At 40.4% G+C, this 20,712-nt stretch overlaps 1 protein-coding gene across 6 annotated transcripts in view; it reads right to left on the reverse strand.

Moving 5' to 3' along the window:
* The window catches only part of Map2k4 (mitogen-activated protein kinase kinase 4), a 95,282-nt gene that overhangs the window by 32,662 nt on the left and 41,908 nt on the right, over positions 1–20,712 (reverse strand). For 3 of the 6 annotated variants that reach the window (XM_076542617.1, XM_076542619.1, XM_076542618.1), the window contains one exon: positions 10,026–10,200. The exons of 1 other annotated variant lie outside the window; for it this stretch is intronic. In XM_076542617.1, coding sequence (XP_076398732.1) covers positions 10,026–10,200 — 175 coding nt within the window. Of the gene's footprint in view, positions 1–10,025; positions 10,201–18,623; positions 18,766–20,326; positions 20,383–20,712 lie in introns of those variants that run through there. 2 more of the 6 variants (XM_015992382.3, XM_042282210.2) reach the window with 2 other exon arrangements.

The following is a 20,712-nucleotide window of genomic DNA, read 5'->3' on the forward strand; positions in this document are numbered from 1 at the left end:
TGAATGATTCTGGACTGAGCACGCATAGCTCAATAACTACAGTAAAGTTCTGAGGTTGAGTTGTAACATTTATCTCAGTGAACACTTTATAAACTAAACCAATTCAAGAGGCCTAACGTTCCTCCCAAAAGAGAACTAACTACAAGTATATACCTAGATTAACAGTATATTAAAGTTGATGACTCTAATTCAGGACCTTGATAAATAACTCAAGTTAGAGAATACCTACGGATTATGAGTACTGTAAAGCTGGTTGTAACACAGTCACTACCAGGACACTTGCCTATGGGTATCAGAATAGTAGCATGGGAAAAGCTTCCACCATTTGCAACAAGTAAGGCCAATGTGGGCTAATACCAAGCAGAACCCCAAAAAGCTGAACACATCAGTAAGAACCTTTCCTTCCCTTCCCTTCCCTTCCCAGTCTGTCCTTATTCCCAGCCACAGGCAAACAGAAATGCAAAGATGAAATAACACTCACCATGCTCAGAGGCTGAACCAGGGAATGCATGCACTATTTTCTAAGAAATGCTCACTTACTTACATCTTAAATTGAAGCTGAGTGGGAGTGCTATTAGTTTGGGTAGCACAAGCCTTTATCTTTTTCTTCTCTTCTTTTTTTCTTACTCAAAGAGTAGGGGAAATGTCCATAAGAGACCATGAAACACTTTAAAAATTCATCTCATGATTGAACAAGTTTCATTTACAATCAAATATAGGGAAATTCCACGAAATTTTTTATTCTAGGCTTTCCATTGGTCACTATTCTATTAACCATGTTTAGTAAACAAATGCCCCTGGGAAAATAGCTGTCATTCTTGAAAAGCAATTCACATCTCTTTCTAATACAAAAGTATCTTTGAACTATTTCTATTTTTACTTTAACTGAATGTAACATAGTTTAAATAAACATCTAAAATAATAATGGAAAATTGTAACTTTCGTATACAAGTTTTTTTTTCAGTGAAGTAATTATATTCATGGAGCAGCAAAAATAAAATAATTTAATTGTCCAAATTTGTATTCAAGGTCATTCAAGCATCTGGTAAGACTTTAAAAGCAGGAAAACATTAATCAACTAAGCATGTAGGTATGATCAGAAATGCCAAGTGGTTCCACCAGCATCACAGAGGAAAGATAAGTTAAATGTGTAGCTCTCTAGCTTTTCGAATAGTGCTTTATTTTATGGTTCTTAAAAAAAAAAAAAAAAAAAAAAAAAAAAAAAAGACCTTCATTCTCCTAATAGCATGTGCCACTAGCTAGAGATGCAAATTCAGGTAAGAAAATAGAAAAGGAGATGCCCTGCACCCACTACAGCCCCATTACTCCATACAACCTTCCTCTGGGCCACATAAAATCTTAAGAATTTTTATTTTCTGTCTTCTACTGACTCATATTCTTGCTAAACAAGTTCATCCTTAGAGTCTCTATACAGATGACATACTTCAGTTCCCAAGACATTGCATAGCACCATGACCAACAAGGACAAACAGATGGCAGTATCATCCAAAATAGACAGGGAAGATGAGGTGTGGGGAGAAGCATGAAACAGATCAAAGATACATTTGTTTTCATGTTCAAAAGTAATAAATTTTATCTATTGAGTATGAAATTATTATGTATTTGCAGTTACTAAGTCCAGAAGAAAGGTTGTGAAGTTTAGCTGTAAACTCATGGACCTCTTTTCAATCAATTTATAAAATTCTAGTTTTATCTTCACCAAATTAACAAATTAATATTAGTATTTCCCATTTTTCTCATTGAGGACACTAGAGCCTGATACTTTTATATGTTCTGGCTGTGCACTGAGAACTTGTGAGAATATGTCATATCCAACCATAGGAAGAGGACAAAGTTAATGAAACACACTTGATAAGCTTGATAAAGGGGCTTCTTCCTCTCCACTAAGCACATCATGTGCATTCAAACAGCATAATACTGACTAGCACTAACGTTTCTAAGGTCTAAAGATCATGTCATCACTCCTGTCCCTATGACATTAAAAGAGACAATGATCCAAATCTAAAGGATAGCCAGGGGTAAGGTCTCAGATAGCAAGCAGTATTAGGAAATATACCAAGTGGTAGTTCAGGTGTCCCCATGGAGAGTAAGACATAATAAGCCTAGCATAGTTATGTATGCTGGGATATAATTCAGTATCAGATTCAGATAGGTTTACTAAGCAATGGTCAGTTTCAAAGACTAGATTCAAGTATGACCTGAAAAACACAATGAGTGGTTAAAATTCACCTATAACAAGCATTTCCAAACTTCCTTTGAACTGGTATTCTGAGGGTTTTCAAACTTCTTCCCCCATGATCCCAACACCTTCCCTCTTATTTTATTTCTTTGTTTCATGGTAAAGACTGAACCCAAGACCTCAGGCATGCTTAAACACATTTACCACTTTCCTATATTCTCAGCCTCTTCTAACCTCTACTGATTTATCTATTTTAGTTACTGAGTTTCATGTAAGATTTTTATAAGAAAGAACCCTTGTTATGAAAAGCACTCATTTGAAGCTACAACAGAAAAGGCACAAATGTAATTCAAAATCCAGCCTGACTGGAGGCAGCTTTGTCGTATCTGGAATTCCCCACTCTTGGGCAGCCTCAGTTTGTACTGTGCATAGGAAATACCACACCTCTAAGCAACACTAGGAAGGTAATGGCTCAGTCAATCATGGATTTAATTTAGCCACATGATCTAACCAATAAAAAGATCACAAGATAATAAAGATCATTCTTGAATCAAGCACACAGCCACAAAGTCTGCATCCCTTCCAGATTTACATAATCAAATGTCGTCACTATGGTCTTTCAATTGCCTAATGAGCACTCTGATATCAAAAGGGAACTATCCCATTAAAGTCACCTCTGTCACTATCACATTAGGGCCTTCAGAAGAATACGCAAGATATAAATACAAACACTAAAAGAAACACTCTCCCACAGTGATTACCAGCCATCAATATCTACCAAAACCATTAAGGGATGGAACTTTTAACAGAAGTGTTGGCATAGTCTCCAGAGTGGTGGAGAAACAAGCCAAATTGTACTTTTATAATCCCTGTCTTCCCATATGTTGAAGCATCCTCCCTGGAGGGAAGAGGAAGGTTCACAAGACTCAGGAAGCCCCTGCAGCTCACAAGATTTGTAAGTCGCCCCCCTCCAACACACTTTCACCCTAGGGTTATACAAGCAGTGACAACTGCCAGAGAGGAGGCTCCTGCTGGCTCTGACACCTACAAGTTGTGCAGGGAACTCAAGGAATGCAGCTTCCATGAGTCATCACCCACTCTGGGGTGGGGCTTTCTGTGGTATGGATTCCTCTGAGTCACCAATGCTGCTCTAAGTAATCCCTCACCTATGTTCCTGTGAGCAGCCCTAATGAACTCAGTGGCTCACCAAGCTACACTTGGGTGGAGCTGTTTCTCTGGTCTGCTGCTGCTGTCCTATCTAGGGTGGATAATTGTTCTCTTCTCCCCAGGCAGAGTAACTCTGGGAGTAAATATTGTTGCCCTGGTTTGGCGCCCTTTCAGCAGCCAGATGTGGCTGACAGCAAAGCAAGGGCTACCCAGAGCTTGTCAGAACTGAGGCACCAGCTCCAGTGACAGACACAAATGTGGCCTTGCTCTCCTGGGATTAAGCCAGGCCAACCAGAATAAGCTGGTCCCACAGAGACCAAGAGGGTGGAGTAAAGCACAGCACCTTAGGTTGGGTCAGTAGATGATTCACGGAAAATGAATGGATTAGAGTGCCAAACAGGTGGTGTTTCTCATCCATACTGCTGTACCCAACATTGTTTTTTAGTTATATTTTCCTATTTCTTTACTATATTTGCCATGGAGGGAGGAGTGTGTGCATGTACAAAAGGCAGAGAACCATTGGTGGGAGTTGGCTCTCTTCTTCCCCTATGTTTGTCCCAAGGTCTGAACTAAGGCTATCAGGTTGGCAGCGAGGGCCTTTACTGCTGGGCCATCTCATCCACCCAATATGCTCTCTTAAGGAAAGATACAAGTGATGAAATCTTTTCATGCTGTACTGGACCTTCAATAGTCTTTCTTTTTAAATATTCTTAGCCATCCAAAAAACTAGTACTTGCTTGGAACAGACAGTAGGCTTTCAGGGATCCTGTCTACCCTCTGTAAAAAGGTGCATTTGATCTAATGCTAACCTTGAGTATCTCAGAAGCACTGTAAGAGTAGTTAAGGAGTTTAAATGAGAACACCCTGTTGAGTGGAAGATGGCCCTCTTAGAGCCCGAAGGTTGCTGGCTGAAAAAATCAGTACCAGGAATTGTGCTTCCATTTAGTCAGTTATTGGCCAGGCTGGCTCTAAGCCCCACAAAACATACAATCTATTGCCACTACTATTGGTTACATGTCAGAACTAGAAGTAAAACCCCATGCTGATGACACCACGGCCTTTGACTCAGACATGGAGGGATCAGACTAGGACTGTGATGGAAGTCCCTTCCCTGCTGGCTGACTTGTGTGGTACAGGAAGGCACTAAGGTTGCTAGGGGCTGTTATTGACAGTGTTGCTCAGTTATAGACTCTCTGAGCTGTACCACCATGCCAGGTAAGATGTGCTAACTGGAGAAATAGTGCATTGCACAAATGTCATGGGTGCAACCAACTGCCTTCTGACTGGATTTAAGTCCCTTTACACCAGACAGAACTTGTATCTGCTACTATATTCTAAGGCAAAAGCCCATAGTTAGGGAGATAATGGGCCCCAATATGGGGGAAAAACAAAGCAAAACTGTTGTTTTGTTAAACAGATATGATATGCCTGTCCAATTACCTTAATATTTGTATCTGCAACCACAGGTTACTGCTGTCAGCCTAGATGACTCATGAAAAGAAACTTCTTCCTTGCAATGGGCAGTGTTTAGTGCAGATTCATAGCCAGTCGAGCTTATGAGAGTAGATGACTGTTGCTGTAGCACAGCAGCCCAATGTTCAGTGATAGGTGGAATAATCAGACACACCCATTACCCCTTCCACACAACAGAGAATTTGGAGTAGGAGGAAGCAAAAACATTGAGCTGGAGGAAGAGGTAGAACAATGTGTAGCTCTTTCCTTCCCACCGAAGTATTTTATTTCCAACTGGGAGAGAGGAGGGAGGTTAAGGCTCAGAAAACAAATGAAATGCAAAAGGTCCCGGAAACTCTTGAAACTTAAGACTCACATAATCCTGGGGGAATATATAAACAGTAACAACTGCTCTCCACAGCAGGCTGACCTATCTGAAAGATATACAGAGGACACCAGGGATGCAGCTTTCCTAAGTGCTGAGTGGGGCTTTTCTCTAATACAACTGCCCAAGTCCTCCTACTCCTCTAAGTAATCTCTCACCTTGTATGCCCCATAAGGAACTCCAATAAATACACTACCTCACTAAGCTAGGCTTGGGTAGGATCCTTTCTTGGGTCTGTCATTGGTGCCCTAGTTCAGGTAAATGTTTGTTTACATCTCCCTGGAAAAATTAGACAACACCACACCTCTACTGTCTGCATCCAGGCAGACACACCTAACCAGTAGATGGTAAGGAAGAGCTGAGCTGTAGGGCTGCTGATACTGTCACCAGAGGAACCTTGTCCTTCCTACCAAGCACCTAGGTTCTAGTTCAAGAACACTGAAGTAAAACTCCAAAGATCAAAGATCAAATGGCCAGTACTGCATTAAAAATAGTTGAATAAAACAAACAAACAAAACAAAAAAACAAAAAAAGCAAGGGAGCATAGTTGAGGGTAGAAAAAAAATAGGACAAATTAGGCAGATCATCAACAAAAAGAAAATTCCTAAAGCCCTAAAGCACAATCACACCACTCTCAGTCGGGTACAAAATCCAACCTAAACAACTGGCCTGTTTTCCTGATTAGCCTAGATAGCTCCCCAAGCAGAAGGATGAAACACCATCACAATACCCATACTCTCTGGGCATGCAAGACTTGCTGTGGAGTAACCTAGGTGGATGACCATCTTCCTTCTCATAGTTAGCGTGTCAGACCATGAGTTGGTTCTTTCTCATCTCCTCTCACATCCCAGGAGCTCCCTTGTCTTTGATTCTGATTTACCTACATCCTGATGCTGCTAGATGTTTCTCCCAGACCTGAATTTCTATAACCCTAACTAAAAAATCTAATTCTAATAACTTCTTCATAGACTGGCTTCAAACCTTGAGAGTTACCTACTACAATCACCCTTGAGGACAGCTATGCAGAGAAATCTTCTTTATTACTTAGAGGACAGTGATTTCATGTTGGCTTCATTCAGTGATTACCCTACCATCAAGAAAAATAGGCCAGCAACCTCAAAATTCACTGCAGTGCTGTTCACAGCAGCCACAAATGAAAACAACATGCACATCCACCAGCTAAGAAGTAGATAAAAAGAATGTAGTACATTCACACTGTAGAATACTATCCATCCATAAAAAAGAATAGAGTCCTGGTCAGAAAGGCATTGTTGGATATTGAATCTACTTTTAAAAGACAATTATTAGTTTTAAATACTTTACATTGGATTGGATTTTTGTAGATTGTATACAAATTATTTACACTGAGATGGATATTATTAGAAAATGCTGTACGTATATTTCAGCAGCAAGCCAGCTGTTGTGCAGGCAAGCTGCACAGTTTCATTTGTGGAGCCTAAAAAAGTTTCTCTCAGAAGCTGAGAACACAGTAGTGGATACTGGGGCAGTAGGGGCAAGAGGTTGATCAATAGTTATTACTATAGTTGGAACTTCTAATATGCATTTTATTGAATAGAAATTAATATCTTAATAGAGAATGTGCTGTGTATTTCAAGAAACTAGTTTATATCCACCATAAAAAGTTATAAATTTAAGGTAACTGATATTTTTAAATTAATTTAAGCACTGTGTGTGTGTGTGTGTGTGTTTTGCAGGAGTTGAGAGAATATTTCCTCATTATGACTTTTTGTTTTTATGGATTTGTTCTAGATTTTAATTTAAAAATTTTAATGAGACATTAAATAAATGTCATTTATAGAGAACACTGATCAAAGTCAAGAGTTGACAGCTGCCCTCCTTTTAGAAGCTTCAGGAGACCTCACTGCCAATACTGACTTCTCCCTAGGCAGCTATGGCCCAATCATCCTGGCATGGGTTGACAGGCAAATGGTATTACTCACACTCACTAATGAGCTCTTTGCCCAGTGTGTGCAATTAAAGCTTTGAGATTAAAACCGTCCATATCTGTCTGCTAACACATCAAGAACTGTCTAAAGACACATTCTACATGTTCCTTGTTGAATCTGATTTATTACACCTTAGTCAATTTTCAGATTAAATTTTTGAGATAATTATTTCAGGTAAATATGAAGACACCTTTCAACCATTTCTTATTCACAGCAAAATCAATCTGGGAAAAGGCATTCTCACAAGGAAAAATGAGAAATCATAACATGAAAAGAAATTCCAGCTCACTTTTGTATGGCTACTCCAAGTAAATTCTGGGGATTTTGTAAGGTAGACTTAATGTCTAATAAAGCAATCCTTCTCCATAGTACCAAACTACATATGCAAATGCCAGCATTGAGCTACTTCAGGAAATGTTTCTCAGTTAACAACAATAAAAAGTTGTTCACTGTGTGGCTATCTCTCTTTAAATATAACACACCAAATCTCACTCACCCTTAACCACTCATCACTTCTATATAATTATGCTTGTCAGGGTGGTCTGTGTGCCTACATGATGACATGTGACAAAAGACTCTGTTTCTCTAAAGAAATCAACAATAGCCGGGCGGTGGTGGTGCACGCCTTTAATCCCAGCACTCGGGAGGCAGAGCCAGGCAGATCTCTGTGAGTTCGAGGCCAGCCTGGGCTACCAAGTGAGTCCCAGGAAAGGCGCAAAGCTACACAGAGAAACCCTGTCTCAAAAAACCAAAAAAAAAAAAAAAAAGAAATCAACAATAAATATGTTTGAAATTCTATAGTAGGTAGCATCTATCATTCATCAACTGGTATCAAATTAATTACAAGTAATTACAATAATTGATCTTATTCTTCCAATATTAATGATGTCATGGAATCCAATGACACTCACCCACCTATGTCAAGTTATGCCTTGCTGCTATCCTCTATGTACCAAACTGCTGTGTGTACTCAATGACTTACAGGGACAGTTCAGCTAGGAAGTGTACATCTGATGGCAAAAGGTGTAGGCTCCATAACTGTCTCTGAGCACCTCATATGAGTTGGTTCATATGAGTTCATATTAGCACTCCAATGTAGATCTCAAAACAGTCATTGGTATTATAATAGTGTCTATTATGAATGTTGGACAATAATTCAATTGAGTAACCATTATACAATCCCAAATATGACCAAATTAATTACCGAGAAATGTGAAAATGAAGTGCTTTCTTTTCCTTTAAAGTCTTTTACTCATTTTAAAGTTTATCCACATTACTAAGTAACATATGGTGTTGATCACCACAGATGAAGTATATTCAGCACTAAGAAAAAGCAGGAATATTTAAAAGTACTTTGCTTCGTACTAAGGAGGCAAATTTAGAACTTGAGCTATCCATGAAGCCTTCCCTTAAGTCCCCGTCAACTGAAGTTGGATGCCAAACACAGACAGTACAAGAACTTAAGGACAACAGAACATTCATCAGAAGCATCTAAATCAAATGACTTCCTTCCTCTCCTTACACTGAAGGAGCACAAGGTAAGAATATAGAAACCATTCTAAGAAACACAGTTTGTTTTGATGGGTATTCTAGAGCAGAAGTCCCAGTCTGTGCATTTTTAGGTCTTTGGGCTATATGCAAAATTTCATGAATGTTCATACTTCTTCCTACCAAAAGCACCTTTCTCTCCACATTATAAAAATATGGTCAAAAACAAGAAACTAGATAAAATGTTTCTTCAACACTAGCTTAACATTATCCTGATATGACCCAGCAGTGAGGAAACATTTAACTTTGGAGAAAAATAGCATCAAGTAAGATGCTGCTACAACAGGCCTGATAGCATTAAAGTACTGTGATACAGACCCACTCCCCAATGTCATCTCTTCACGCCATTGTGACAGACTCAAAATAGAGATTAAGAAGATTAAATTAGACTACCTGCAAGGCCACTCTCAACTGTTATAAACTGAGATGTTATTTGTTCTCATAGATATTTTAAGTTTAGTGATAGTATGGCTACATCTTGTTTTTCTTTTAAAATTTTCCCCAAATTGCTGATGTTGCCTTGAATATCTTAAACAGAACATAATACTTTTTAAATATTTGAACAAACAAAGTACAGTTATACAAATCCATTAAGAGTGAGACAAACACTACCAGTTCATCACAAGTACACAGAGGCCTGCTGGATATGGCTTATAGACCAAATCTCCACTTCTGGCCCTTTTTAGGGGAAGGAGGTAAATGAACAAATTAAATGGCACAACACAGTAAGGACAGAATGTGACAGTATTATCACAAGGTACGCATTTATATACAACTTTTAAACCAGGGAACAGGGCAGTACTGAGTAGAGATGGAATAAACCAACAGAAGCCGAGCCGGTCAGGACCGAGTAAGGTTGAGGTTAGTGGCAACAGCATGTGTGTGGTTTCCAGGAAACCTTCAGTAAGACTGCTGTTAGCCCTAGCCCCGCACCTTGCCCAGCCCAGTGTGCTGCTTCTTCCTCCAGCTCCCGCCTGGCCTGGCTCAGAGCAGCACTGCCCTGCTCCCAGGGGTGCAGTGGCCCAGCCTGAACTCACCTTGGCAGTGAAGGGGCCAGAAGTTTAAAACCTGTTAATGCATCATGGCAAAAGTGCAATGAACACGCACACTTCACATATTCACGTTCCAGAGCAAGAAAACACACAACCAGTAAGACAAGCTCTACACAAACACCCTCAGGGAAAGCAAAGACAGAATTTGAACACCCATTATTACCACAGAGGTAAAAACAGAGCGGTGGTGTTGCTGCACCACAAAACTTCAGCTAATGGATCAAAGTTCCGAAAGTAATCATGGCGTCACCTACTTTAACTGCCATTATCTGCCCACTTGGTTTGTGGACCATTTTGTTGACAGAACCATAAGCTCCTCGTCCAATTTCTCCAAGGTCTTTCAAGTCCTCTGCAGTGAAATCCCAGTGTTGTTCAGGGGAGATCTTCAGTTTTCCTGATGACTCAATGCTGTGTGTTCTCAGTCTCTCTCTGTTAAAATATTGGGAAGCAATTTTTCCACATTTTAAATAGGTTTTAACTTTTTTTCTTTTAGCTAGCACTGAGTAAGGTGTGGAGAGCTCTTCAGCTCATAAGGATACAAGCAGCATGATCTCCAGTTCTGGAGCCCTTTGCATCATCTTGCTTTTTACACACTGAATTTTGGCAAAATACATTTAGGTATCCCGAAGGCACAGCTTCAAAGACATTCCTATAACCCAATCTCCTGTTGCTGGTGAAACTAACACTGTCTTCCAGTTTGGATTCCTCAATAGTAGACCCTTTTCCAGCCTACAAGACTGTATTACCAAGCAAGAGGCCCAGAGTTGAGAATTCATTTCTACAAAGTGCTTACCCTATCACATCCTCTAGCTGGTAAAGCTGTTTACAAAATTTGCTGTGCCTGAGGATAGCAATATCCAAGCTCCAAAGCCCAGGAAGCAGCCTATAGCAGTTAAAGCAGAGTGTGTGGGATAAACTGGAAGCAGCATTTCTAAGTATTCCCAGTGGTTTTAGCAACATGTAGGAATGAGTACTTTAATAAACTATCCTGTTATTATTTACACTGTGCTGGAGTGGGTAAGAGATAAACAAGTGCCAGCTAACTAAAAGGAAGTCTGTACTGTCTTAGTCAAACCTTTCAACCTCTGTTCAACAGCAGGAGTAATGGGCTGAAAAGGGAGTTGGTTACTAGAAAAAGCAGAGGTCACATTACATTAAATACCACACCCAAATCCCAACACAGAAACTACAGTTTCCTTTCTCCTGTTCCTCTCCCCACATGTGAGAACAAGCTATGTCAACCAAGAAAGTGCAACATGTACAGACAACTGAGTATCAACTAACTGGTTTTCAATTTCATACTAAATTACCAGAATCTGTTTCAAAGTCTAGCCTTGTCATGGAGCAAGGAAGGTTTAGGGGCTTGGTTATCTATTTTGTTATGACAGAACTCTGGAATGTCTCCTGTATTTTGTAGATTTTGTTTCCTCTGGCTAATTCTAGGGGTCTCAAAAACTTTAGAAGGCTAAAAACCTTTTTTTCCCAAATAGCTATACTGGCTAATGTTAATAATACCAAGATTCAAGGGTATAGTTAAAAGCTTTGTATATTTTATCTATATGACTTAGGGAAGCCATGCTCCAAATAAGAGGGTCTCACACTGAAGGCTTGAGTCCCAAGACAGCGGCTTCCACTCACACAAATGCCTTTCACTTCCACCCTGCCTTGGCAAGGCTAGCTTCCAATGGCAGAAGCCCAGCAGCAGGGGCCAAGTGACCACTTCAGTCCTGATGAACCAGCACTGATCTCTGAAGATGAGAAATATATTCAGGCGATAACAAAGAGATTTTTCTCAGGAATCTTTCTCCTGAAGCAAAGTAAGACAGGAAATACTCTAACTTAAAGAAATTCCATTTATAATGGCCATTGCTCTATAATCATTAGTAATACCAGCTCGATGGCTCATTTTAATCATTGATGAAACACAGCACTGGCCTAACAGTTAACATAGCTAGAAAAAGTTAATTGAAATTACTTATAAATTGGAAGCAATATTTTAAATAATTGCTAAAATGAGGGCCACATGGTTCCCAACACTTTTTCCCTCTTGGCCTCAAGCTGTTTTCAGATTTCTCTTTTTGGAGGGGCTGATTTGTGACTTGCTTTGAACCAACAGAATATGGTAGAGATCATGGGATACCACTTCATGGCTGCATGATATCACACGCATATGCTACCATCCTTGAGAATGGAAATGAATGCACCACTCTTATATAAAACCATGGAACAGCAACAGGCATAATGCTCTACAATTTTAAGGGCAAAATTTAGCATTATGAAATCTCTCTGGTAAAAAGTTCAGCTTACTTTAGTCAACTATATAGTTTTGAGATTAATCTCTATTTTCTTTTTGAAAGTGAATAGTTAAATAGTTAAGAGATACAAAATATCTTATTAAGCTAATAAAATGCCCCAAATTGAGTAAACCACCAGATATTCAACTTTTTGCACATACTACAGAATCACAGAGAACATTCCATGGTTATGACATCACCACACCATATTCCCACAACCTTCACTCATGCTGGGCCAACAACCTTTCCAGGAAAACTAAACCTTTAGCAGTTTCCACTTCAAAAACCCAATCTTAATGGTTCCCAAAGAATAGTAAGTATAGCACTAGCTTAGGAAACCAGCCTGAACCCAACCATGAATTCCAGATGTCAGTCAATATCTGCCCTAAACTACCTTAGAGGCTGCGGTAGTTTGAATGACAATGGCCTCCATAGGCTCATATATTTGCATGTTTGATTCCCAGTTGTTGAGACTTTTTTTAGAAGGATTAGGGGGTGTGACCTTGTTGAAATGAGTGTGCCCTTACTGGAGGATGTGTGTCAATACAAGTAAGGTGTCAAAAGCCCAAACCAGGCCCAGTCTTTCTCTCTGTCCTGCCTGTAGATCAGGATATAAGTAAGCTTTTAGTTACTGCTCCAGCACCATGCCTGCCTGCCTTCCTCCATGCTCCTCACCGTGATGATCATAGACTGACCCTCTGAAACTGCATGTAAGTCACCAGGCAAATGCTTTACTTTATAAATAGCCTTGGTCATGGTGTTTCCTCACAGTAATAGGACAGTACTAAGACTGGGCTCTAGGAAAGAAAGCTTACAAACAGAAAGTACATCTATTGGGAAGCTTGGCAAGGGGGCCAGCATTAAGGCTCAGTGGGTAAAGACACTTGCTGCTAAGCCCAACTACCCTGGTTCAATCCCTAGAGCACACATAGGAAGGAGAAAACCGACTTCCACAGGTTGTGCTCTGACTTCAAAAAGCATGTCAAAAGCCGGGCGTGGTGGCGCACGCCTTTAATCCCAGCACTCGGGAGGCAGAGCCAGGCGGATCTCTGTGAGTTCGAGGCCAGCCTGGGCTACCAAGTGAGTTCCAGGAAAGGCGCAAAGCTACACAGAGAAACCCTGTCTCGAAAAACCAAAAAAAAAAAAAAAAAAAAAAGGCATGTCATGCCATGTGTCCATGTACACACACACACACACACACACACACACACACACACAGTTGAAAATAAATGGTAAGAAAAAAACAGAAAAAATGTTAAGTTCATACTCTTATGACTTCACTCTTGAAGAGGAAGAAAGTACCGACTCTCTAAGATAACCCCCCCTTTCTTGAGAAAACTAAAACTAAACTCTTTTATCCAAAAAAAAAAAAAAAATCTCCCCAATAGCCTTCATGTTCTCTTCATAGTTTTCTACAGATCACCCTAAGCTGCCTTCAGTGAATAATCCATAATGTCCCAACTACAAGCCCTTTATTAGCAAGCTGGGAAACTCAGCCAGAGTATGTGGCAGATTTAACCACCATGCTGCCCAGCACCCATTCTTCTCTCCATCCTTTCTACATGAGGCAGTAATGCTGTATGTCCTGACTGCTTATGAACTAAACTATGTTCCCTCTCAAAACTCACATATGAAAGTATCCCTGGTATGACTGTATTGTAGACAGGGTCTATAAAGATATAACTAAGGTTAAATGAAGGTTAATAAGTGTGGGGCCTATTCCAACAATACTGGTGATCTTGTAAAAGAAGACACTAGAGAGCTTGCTTCATTCCCACATCCACGAAAAAAAGAGGTCCTATGAGCAGCCAATGAGGTGGTGTTACCTGGAAGCCCTGGGAAGAGACCGCTGAATGGAACTATCTTGCTAGTAACTCGATCTTGGACTCTCCACCCTCCACAACTGTGAGAAATGGTTTCTGCTATCTAAGCCACATAGTCAATGGTTTGGTTTTAGTTTTTAAGCAGGCCAACCTAAGATACCAACAACCCTTGCAATTAGAAGTGATAAATAGGAACACAGCACTTAAAAGGAGTTGATGCAAATCCCTCCCCTCCTCTTTGTTGCTCCAGGCTCCATCAAGGCCCTTGAGAATGGAAAGAGTATCTTGAGAATGACAGGTGACCACAAAAGCACTCTAGACTTCACCTGTGACAACACAACATGAGCCCTAGCCTACTCTAAATGAATCTATAGAAAGGGGAAGGAAACTATGAGGCTTATGCCATTGTCTCTGTACTTAATGCTTATATGCACACAAATTTACTCTGAATTTATTTATGAAGTCCCTAATGTTTTCTATCTCCCAGTGATTCTCAAGAGAGGGAGAGTCCTATATCCCCAGCATCTGGCACGAGAGGAGCAGGAAAGTTCACTCACCATATTGATGGCAGACAACAACCCCAAACATATTCAAACCCACAACAATTCTAGCCAAAAGTTCTGCCTTGAAAGGAATCCTCAACTCAAGTATCTCTGGTTTCTTCAAGACCTAAGTCTTATACATCCTCACATAGAAAAAAACTGACACACTTCATAAAGGTTGGAGAATATACAAGATTATAAGTGGGACATTTGATACCGAGCTGAAATCCATTCAATACAGGCCTCTGTACATCAATGCACAAAGGTTAAAATCTGAAATCACAGGCTTACTTTGTCACCTGAAAATCTGTAAACTGTCCCTTTTGATCCTACAAATTTGTACTGAACTCTTTTCAGATTATTTAGCTTTTGGACAGATACAGCCAACTTGTCCATTTACTATTTAACACTGTGTCTAAGACAGCTATCATCTTTTCACTGACCCATACAGAATCTAAATTTCCCAAAGCCTACAGATTTAAAAAACAAAGAACTGTGACATTATGCTATAGAACATTAATCGGATCAAATTAAAAAAGTTGTATTTGTTTGCTTGCTTGCTTGCTTGCTTGTTTTTTTGAGACAGGGTTTCTCTGGGTAACCTCAGCTGACACAGAACTCGATCTGTAGATCAGTTCAAGGCTGACCTCGAACTCATAGACATCTGCCTCCTTCTGCCTCCCATGTTCTGGGATTAAAGGCATGCACCACCACCGCCAGGCAAAAAGTTGTATTTCCATCCCACGTGACTGATAAAGCTAGCTACCTAGGGATTTCTATACAGGTGGGTAGATTTCATGTTGTTTTCTATGTAGATGGGTAGATGTCACGTTGCTTGTTTTATTTTAAATACAGTGACACAATCAAGAAGTGACAGCCAGCTCCAGCCGTGCTTGAAACTTCATACTTGCCCTCCGTTAATACTGTAGTGGTGTCTGCTTTGCAAACTCAGCAGCAAGACACGTTTCTGAGCCACTCCTGTGTAGCCAGACATCCTAAGCCAACACCCTTGCCAAGGCTGCAGAGGGAGAGAGAAGGAAAACCTCACTCACAATTCGGAAAGAAAACACTTTCTGTGTGTACTTTTCTATACAGCATGTATAAATAACAAAAACTACAAATTCACAAAACTTCCACGAAAGTATCTTAACATGGCAGTTATTAAATAGACACCTCATTTTGGTCAGGGCTACACAGCATGCTTGCATGGACTTGGTAACCAACAATACCCACCAGTTAAGAGCACACTTTGCCTTGCATTCTAATTTGAAACAATACTAAGATTAAGCAACTTTCCCCTCGTTTTTGAGGCAGGGTCTATACAGACGCCTGAGCCGTTCTCAAACTCTTGCCTTAGCTCCAGGTACTGGGGTTCAGTCAGATACCACCAGTGCTGGCTCGAGGTTCTTTCTAACGGCACTTTACCATGTCACTGGTGCACTTGAACAGTTCTGCTCCTTCCTGCTGATAATAAGCATTTCTTGTTCTGTTAACTGCCTGAAAGAGTACCACCGAGACCCACTAGTCCAGGTGTCTGTTTTGTCGTTGGTGCTCTGCCTAACAAATTCTTTATCAAAACCATAAATCCTGTCCATCATAAGTGTATCACTGACTTGTTTACCTTCTCAATGAACTCAAGAATTTATATATGTAAAAATTCAGTTATTTATGTTTTGAAATCAGCTACTCATTCATCCAAACCTAGTCTCACATTTTGATTTTTCAGTCTCATTTTTTATAAGTTACATTTCTTTAAAATTTTTTATATTATCTTTTATATGAGTGCTTTGCCTGTATGTATGTATGTGCACAATGGGCATGCCTAGTGTCCACAGTGGCCAGATGAGGGTGTCAGATCCCCTAAAACTAGATTTATGAATAGTTACGATCTACCATGTGGGTGCTGGGAATTGAACCCAGGTCCTCTGCAAGAGCAGTAAGTGCCATTAACCACTGAGCCATCTCTCTAACCCTTACAAATTCATTTTTTAACATTATAAAAAAACTAGTCATTGCTAGGGGTGAGGGAAGGAAACTATTTTGAATCTTGAGAACTCTTACTGAGAGATAATTGTTTTCTATCTACTCCTACAAATCCTGTTCCCCTCTCTGTATCAGTGTAGCACCAAGTTTCCCATTATAGAATATGGAGAGAAGGATGACTCTCACAACAGAAAAGACAGACACAAGGCATCAGGCATTTAGGTGGTAGTAGACCCCGAGAGACAAAACATCTGCTGCTGTCCTTAGCTGCTGCCTGGAGTACTCAGACTGCTGCAGGGAAAGGAGAGCCGGGAAGGTCTGGCAGTATCCTTGCGCTGAGGACATGGATCTGGGAGTGTTGGTAGACCAAGGCAACAAGAATTAGCAAAGCAAGGTACACAGAAAAAGCATCTCATAGACATGCAAACCTTCCTTATTCCCAATCAGTGCATGTGAGGAACGACACAAGCTATGAGACCCCAGGGCCTGGGGTAGTTACGAGAATCTCCGCTGCTCCAGTGCACATTCTCCTACCTCTAGTCTCCTTGCTCTTTATACTAATAAACTCTGAACTGACAGCAGAGAATTCTAAAGCATAAATCCTGGTGAAACGAACACAAATCACTGCCACTACAATCTTCTGCTTCCACCAATAATGCTTTACTCATGATGACCCACTTTCCCAGATGGATGTGCCCCCATCCTTTTCTCCCCCGTGAAGAAAAGAACTGTTATTTTCTGCCAAGAGAAAAGATAAAAATGGGACTTGGACAGGGCAGAGGGGGCCACCCTTCCACAGGCAGTCTCTGCTTGAGGAGAAAACCTGGATAGAATTTTTATTTTGGTAGCATCATAATGAGCACAACCGCCAATGAGAGGTCAGCATGAGAAGTAGGTGTGCTGGTACACACCTGTAAGTACACACCAGGGGGCTGAGGCAGGAGGATCACAGATTCCAGACCAGCCTAGGACAGACAACAAGACCTGTCCCAGAAGGAGTAAAGAGTATCTGCAATAAAGCAGCTTAATCTAATCCAAACTGTATGATGAACTTGACTTCATTCTATTTTCTTATCATATTTCTTACCACATACATGAAATAAATAAAACTGTTACTTCATTCACGAGAATTTTTATATTTCCAGAAAACTATTTAGGCTTAAGTATATAATTCAACCACATCATAAATGTTTTGATAAAGTGAAAAATTTATAATATTCCCATGGTCTTCTACCATCTCAACTTGGCATCCAATATGAACATATTTATAGACTAAAGAATTCAACTAGATGCTGGGCGGTGGTGGCGCACGCCTTTAATCCCAGCACTCGGGAGGCAGAGGCAGGCAGATCTCTGTGAGTTTGAGGCCAGCCTGGGCTACCAAGTGAGTTCCAGGACAGGCGCAAAGCTACACAGAGAAACCCTGTTTTGAAAAACCAAAAAAAAAAAGAATTCAACTAGAAAAGAAGACTTCATTTGATATTTTCTCTCTGGGAAACTCTCCCTAGAAATACTGGACTAGGCTTCATATTTCTTCACTGCATCTATGAATGGAATCAGAACACACTAGTCCTTAGCAGATACTTGATCTATAATCCCAGCAACATTATCCAAAAGTATGGAGTGGTCGTTTAGTACTTCCTACTTGTAGATCTTAATTTGGGTCTCCTGCTAATCATCTTTGCTTAATTCTTATGATCACCTCCACAGTTTCATTTAAAGCTATAGGCACTAGCCTATAGATAAGGCTATATATAAGATAAGGTTATATACACTAGCCTATAGATAAGGCTATATATAATAGATAGGTAGATAGATAGATAGATAGATAGATAGATAGATAGATAGATAGATAGATAGATAGATAAGGCTATAGGCATTAGCCCATCAAAATAAATGCAGGAGGGTTTTCTCTCTAGGGCAGCATCCGCACTGGAACCCTAGTTTGATGCTTCACCATATATATTCATCCCTTTTCAAACATGCACCCAAATATAGTGATTGAGATTTCTAGGGACAACAAGGGCAGACACCATTATCCTGACTATGGCTCATGAATGTGCCCATTTAGTAAGAAAGAAGCACTGCAGACCTCCCAGCTTCAGCTGGTTACTCAGACACTCCCACAGTTGAGACATCCCAGGAAAAGCCAAGCCTCAGGCTCTTGCACTGGTGTGTTCCTTTGACACTGCCATCTACCATTTGCTTACTTGGTGCTTCTTCTGAATCAGTTTGTTTCCAATGGCACAGCCATGAGTTTCATCCCTCATAACTCAGAGTCTTGCTTTGGTTCCCATCATTTTTCATTCATTAAAACTCCAAGTGTGTTTGTTACTGTTTGGAGTTTGAGAGCTGCGAGTTGAGGAAAGACGAAAGAGATGAGAAGAAGACATATGAACATTCTGGCACTGTTTTCCAAAGTCCCTGTGAATTCTGGTCCTCTCCCTCTAGAGCATCCTAGTGCTCATCTCATCTCCACTGCTGTTCATACCACACGGCCATACTCTATGGTTTATATGGCCCCATACTTGAAGAGTGAGTGCAGGATCTTTCCCAATAGTTCAAGCCTCCTGAAGAGTGTATTCTTCACAGCTGTCCAAAGGAAACTGGCCAGGAACTGACTAGCTGACTTAACACAGAATGTGGTATAAGGAAACAAAACCCAGTTCTTCAATAATCCCCTGTATTCCCCAAATACATGTCTATCCAGAGCCTCAGAATGTCACCTTATCTTTACAAATCTATAGTACAATCACTGAGTGTGGAGGCATATACCTTTAATCTCTGTACTAGGCAAGCAGAGGATCTATGGATTTGAGACCAGTCTGGCCTACATAACAAGTTCCAGGCCAGCTTGAGTTCTGTGGTCAGATCCTGTCTTAAAATAAAATAGACAAACAAACAGAAAGCCCTAGACTCTTGCTATTCATATACTTGTATGGCTTTTCAGACATTTCAAACAGTATGACTTTCCTTAAAAGGAGACAGAGAAGAAGAGAAGGTGTACAAAGGCAGAGTATAGCTCCTCTGAGACAAGGCCAGAAAAGCTTGAACTACCAAAAAGAGGAAGACAGGGAGGGAGCCTTCTCTAAGAGCCTGCTTGAGAAGCATGGCCCAGTCACCACCTTAATTTTCCATTTCTGGTCTCTAGTACTGTGAGAGAATAAATTGCTATTGCTTTAAAAGACCAACTCTCACAATTAGTTATAACAGACATCAGAATACATTACCAACCCTTTCTGTACAGAACCAGAGAGTAACTACTTCAGGCTTCACAATACAATCTCTGCCGTAAACATGCTGCCAGACCATTGTGGCTGTGTTCCAATTAAACTTCACTTACAAGATCAACCTAGCCAGAAGCTACAGCACACTGACTACATGACGTGAATGCTGCCTGACTATCATTTAAGCACCTAAACCACTGTTGATTTTCCTAGATCCCTTTTCTCTTTTAAATTTCTAATCTTATACCATAAGAAAGCCGAATTATCTACTCAGTCCTACAGATTTATTTCCAGAATTTAATCTCAAAATGCATTTGAGTTTTTTTTTTTTTTTTCCTTAAAAATCTTGCTCTAACATCAACAGGATTAGGGATCTGTTAGCCCTTTCTAGGCTTTCTTATCATTTAGTAAGTGCACTAAGAAGGCAGCAGATCTCCTAACTAGTGTGTTGGGCGCCTCTCTTAGCTACTGTCTTTCAGCAGGTGATAATAATTACCTTGATGGAGTTCTTGCTCAAAATCAGAACCTGATTTCTCAAACATGCTAACACTTTTCCTTTAAAGAGCAAAACCCACCTTCTGTCTAGGCCCACCTTCCCGAAGAGCCTTTCCCTGTCTACTGAAGCAGAAGTGTGCTCCCCGGCTGCTCCCCGGCTTCCTCACTACTCATCTAAGAGACACACTTACCTGATTCTCTCCCCACAGTACCAAGCAGATCTTCCTTTCCAAATCACTTTTTCCTTCCTGTCTTTAAGCAAGCTCCAGGTTAATGAACCAGGATATACAAAATGCCTCAAAGTTGTTTTACTCTCAGCATACAAACACACACACACACACACACACACACACACACACACACACACTCTCTCTCTCTCTCTCTCTCTCTCTCTCTCTCTCTCTCTCTCTCTCTCTCTCTCTCTCTCTCACAAAACTGCCAATGTCCCTTAGACAAGAAAATAAACATGCACATATCCTGATCCACAGCAACTGCTCCTCCCTGCATACGCTGTGAAGCTCTCTAGATGAATACTGCTCTATGCATCCTTCTGCAATGCAGCTCTGTTAATTCCGGA

The sequence above is a fragment of the Peromyscus maniculatus genome, chromosome 8, assembly GCF_049852395.1.
Source record: "Peromyscus maniculatus bairdii isolate BWxNUB_F1_BW_parent chromosome 8, HU_Pman_BW_mat_3.1, whole genome shotgun sequence".
NCBI classification, from domain to species: Eukaryota; Metazoa; Chordata; class Mammalia; order Rodentia; family Cricetidae; genus Peromyscus; species Peromyscus maniculatus.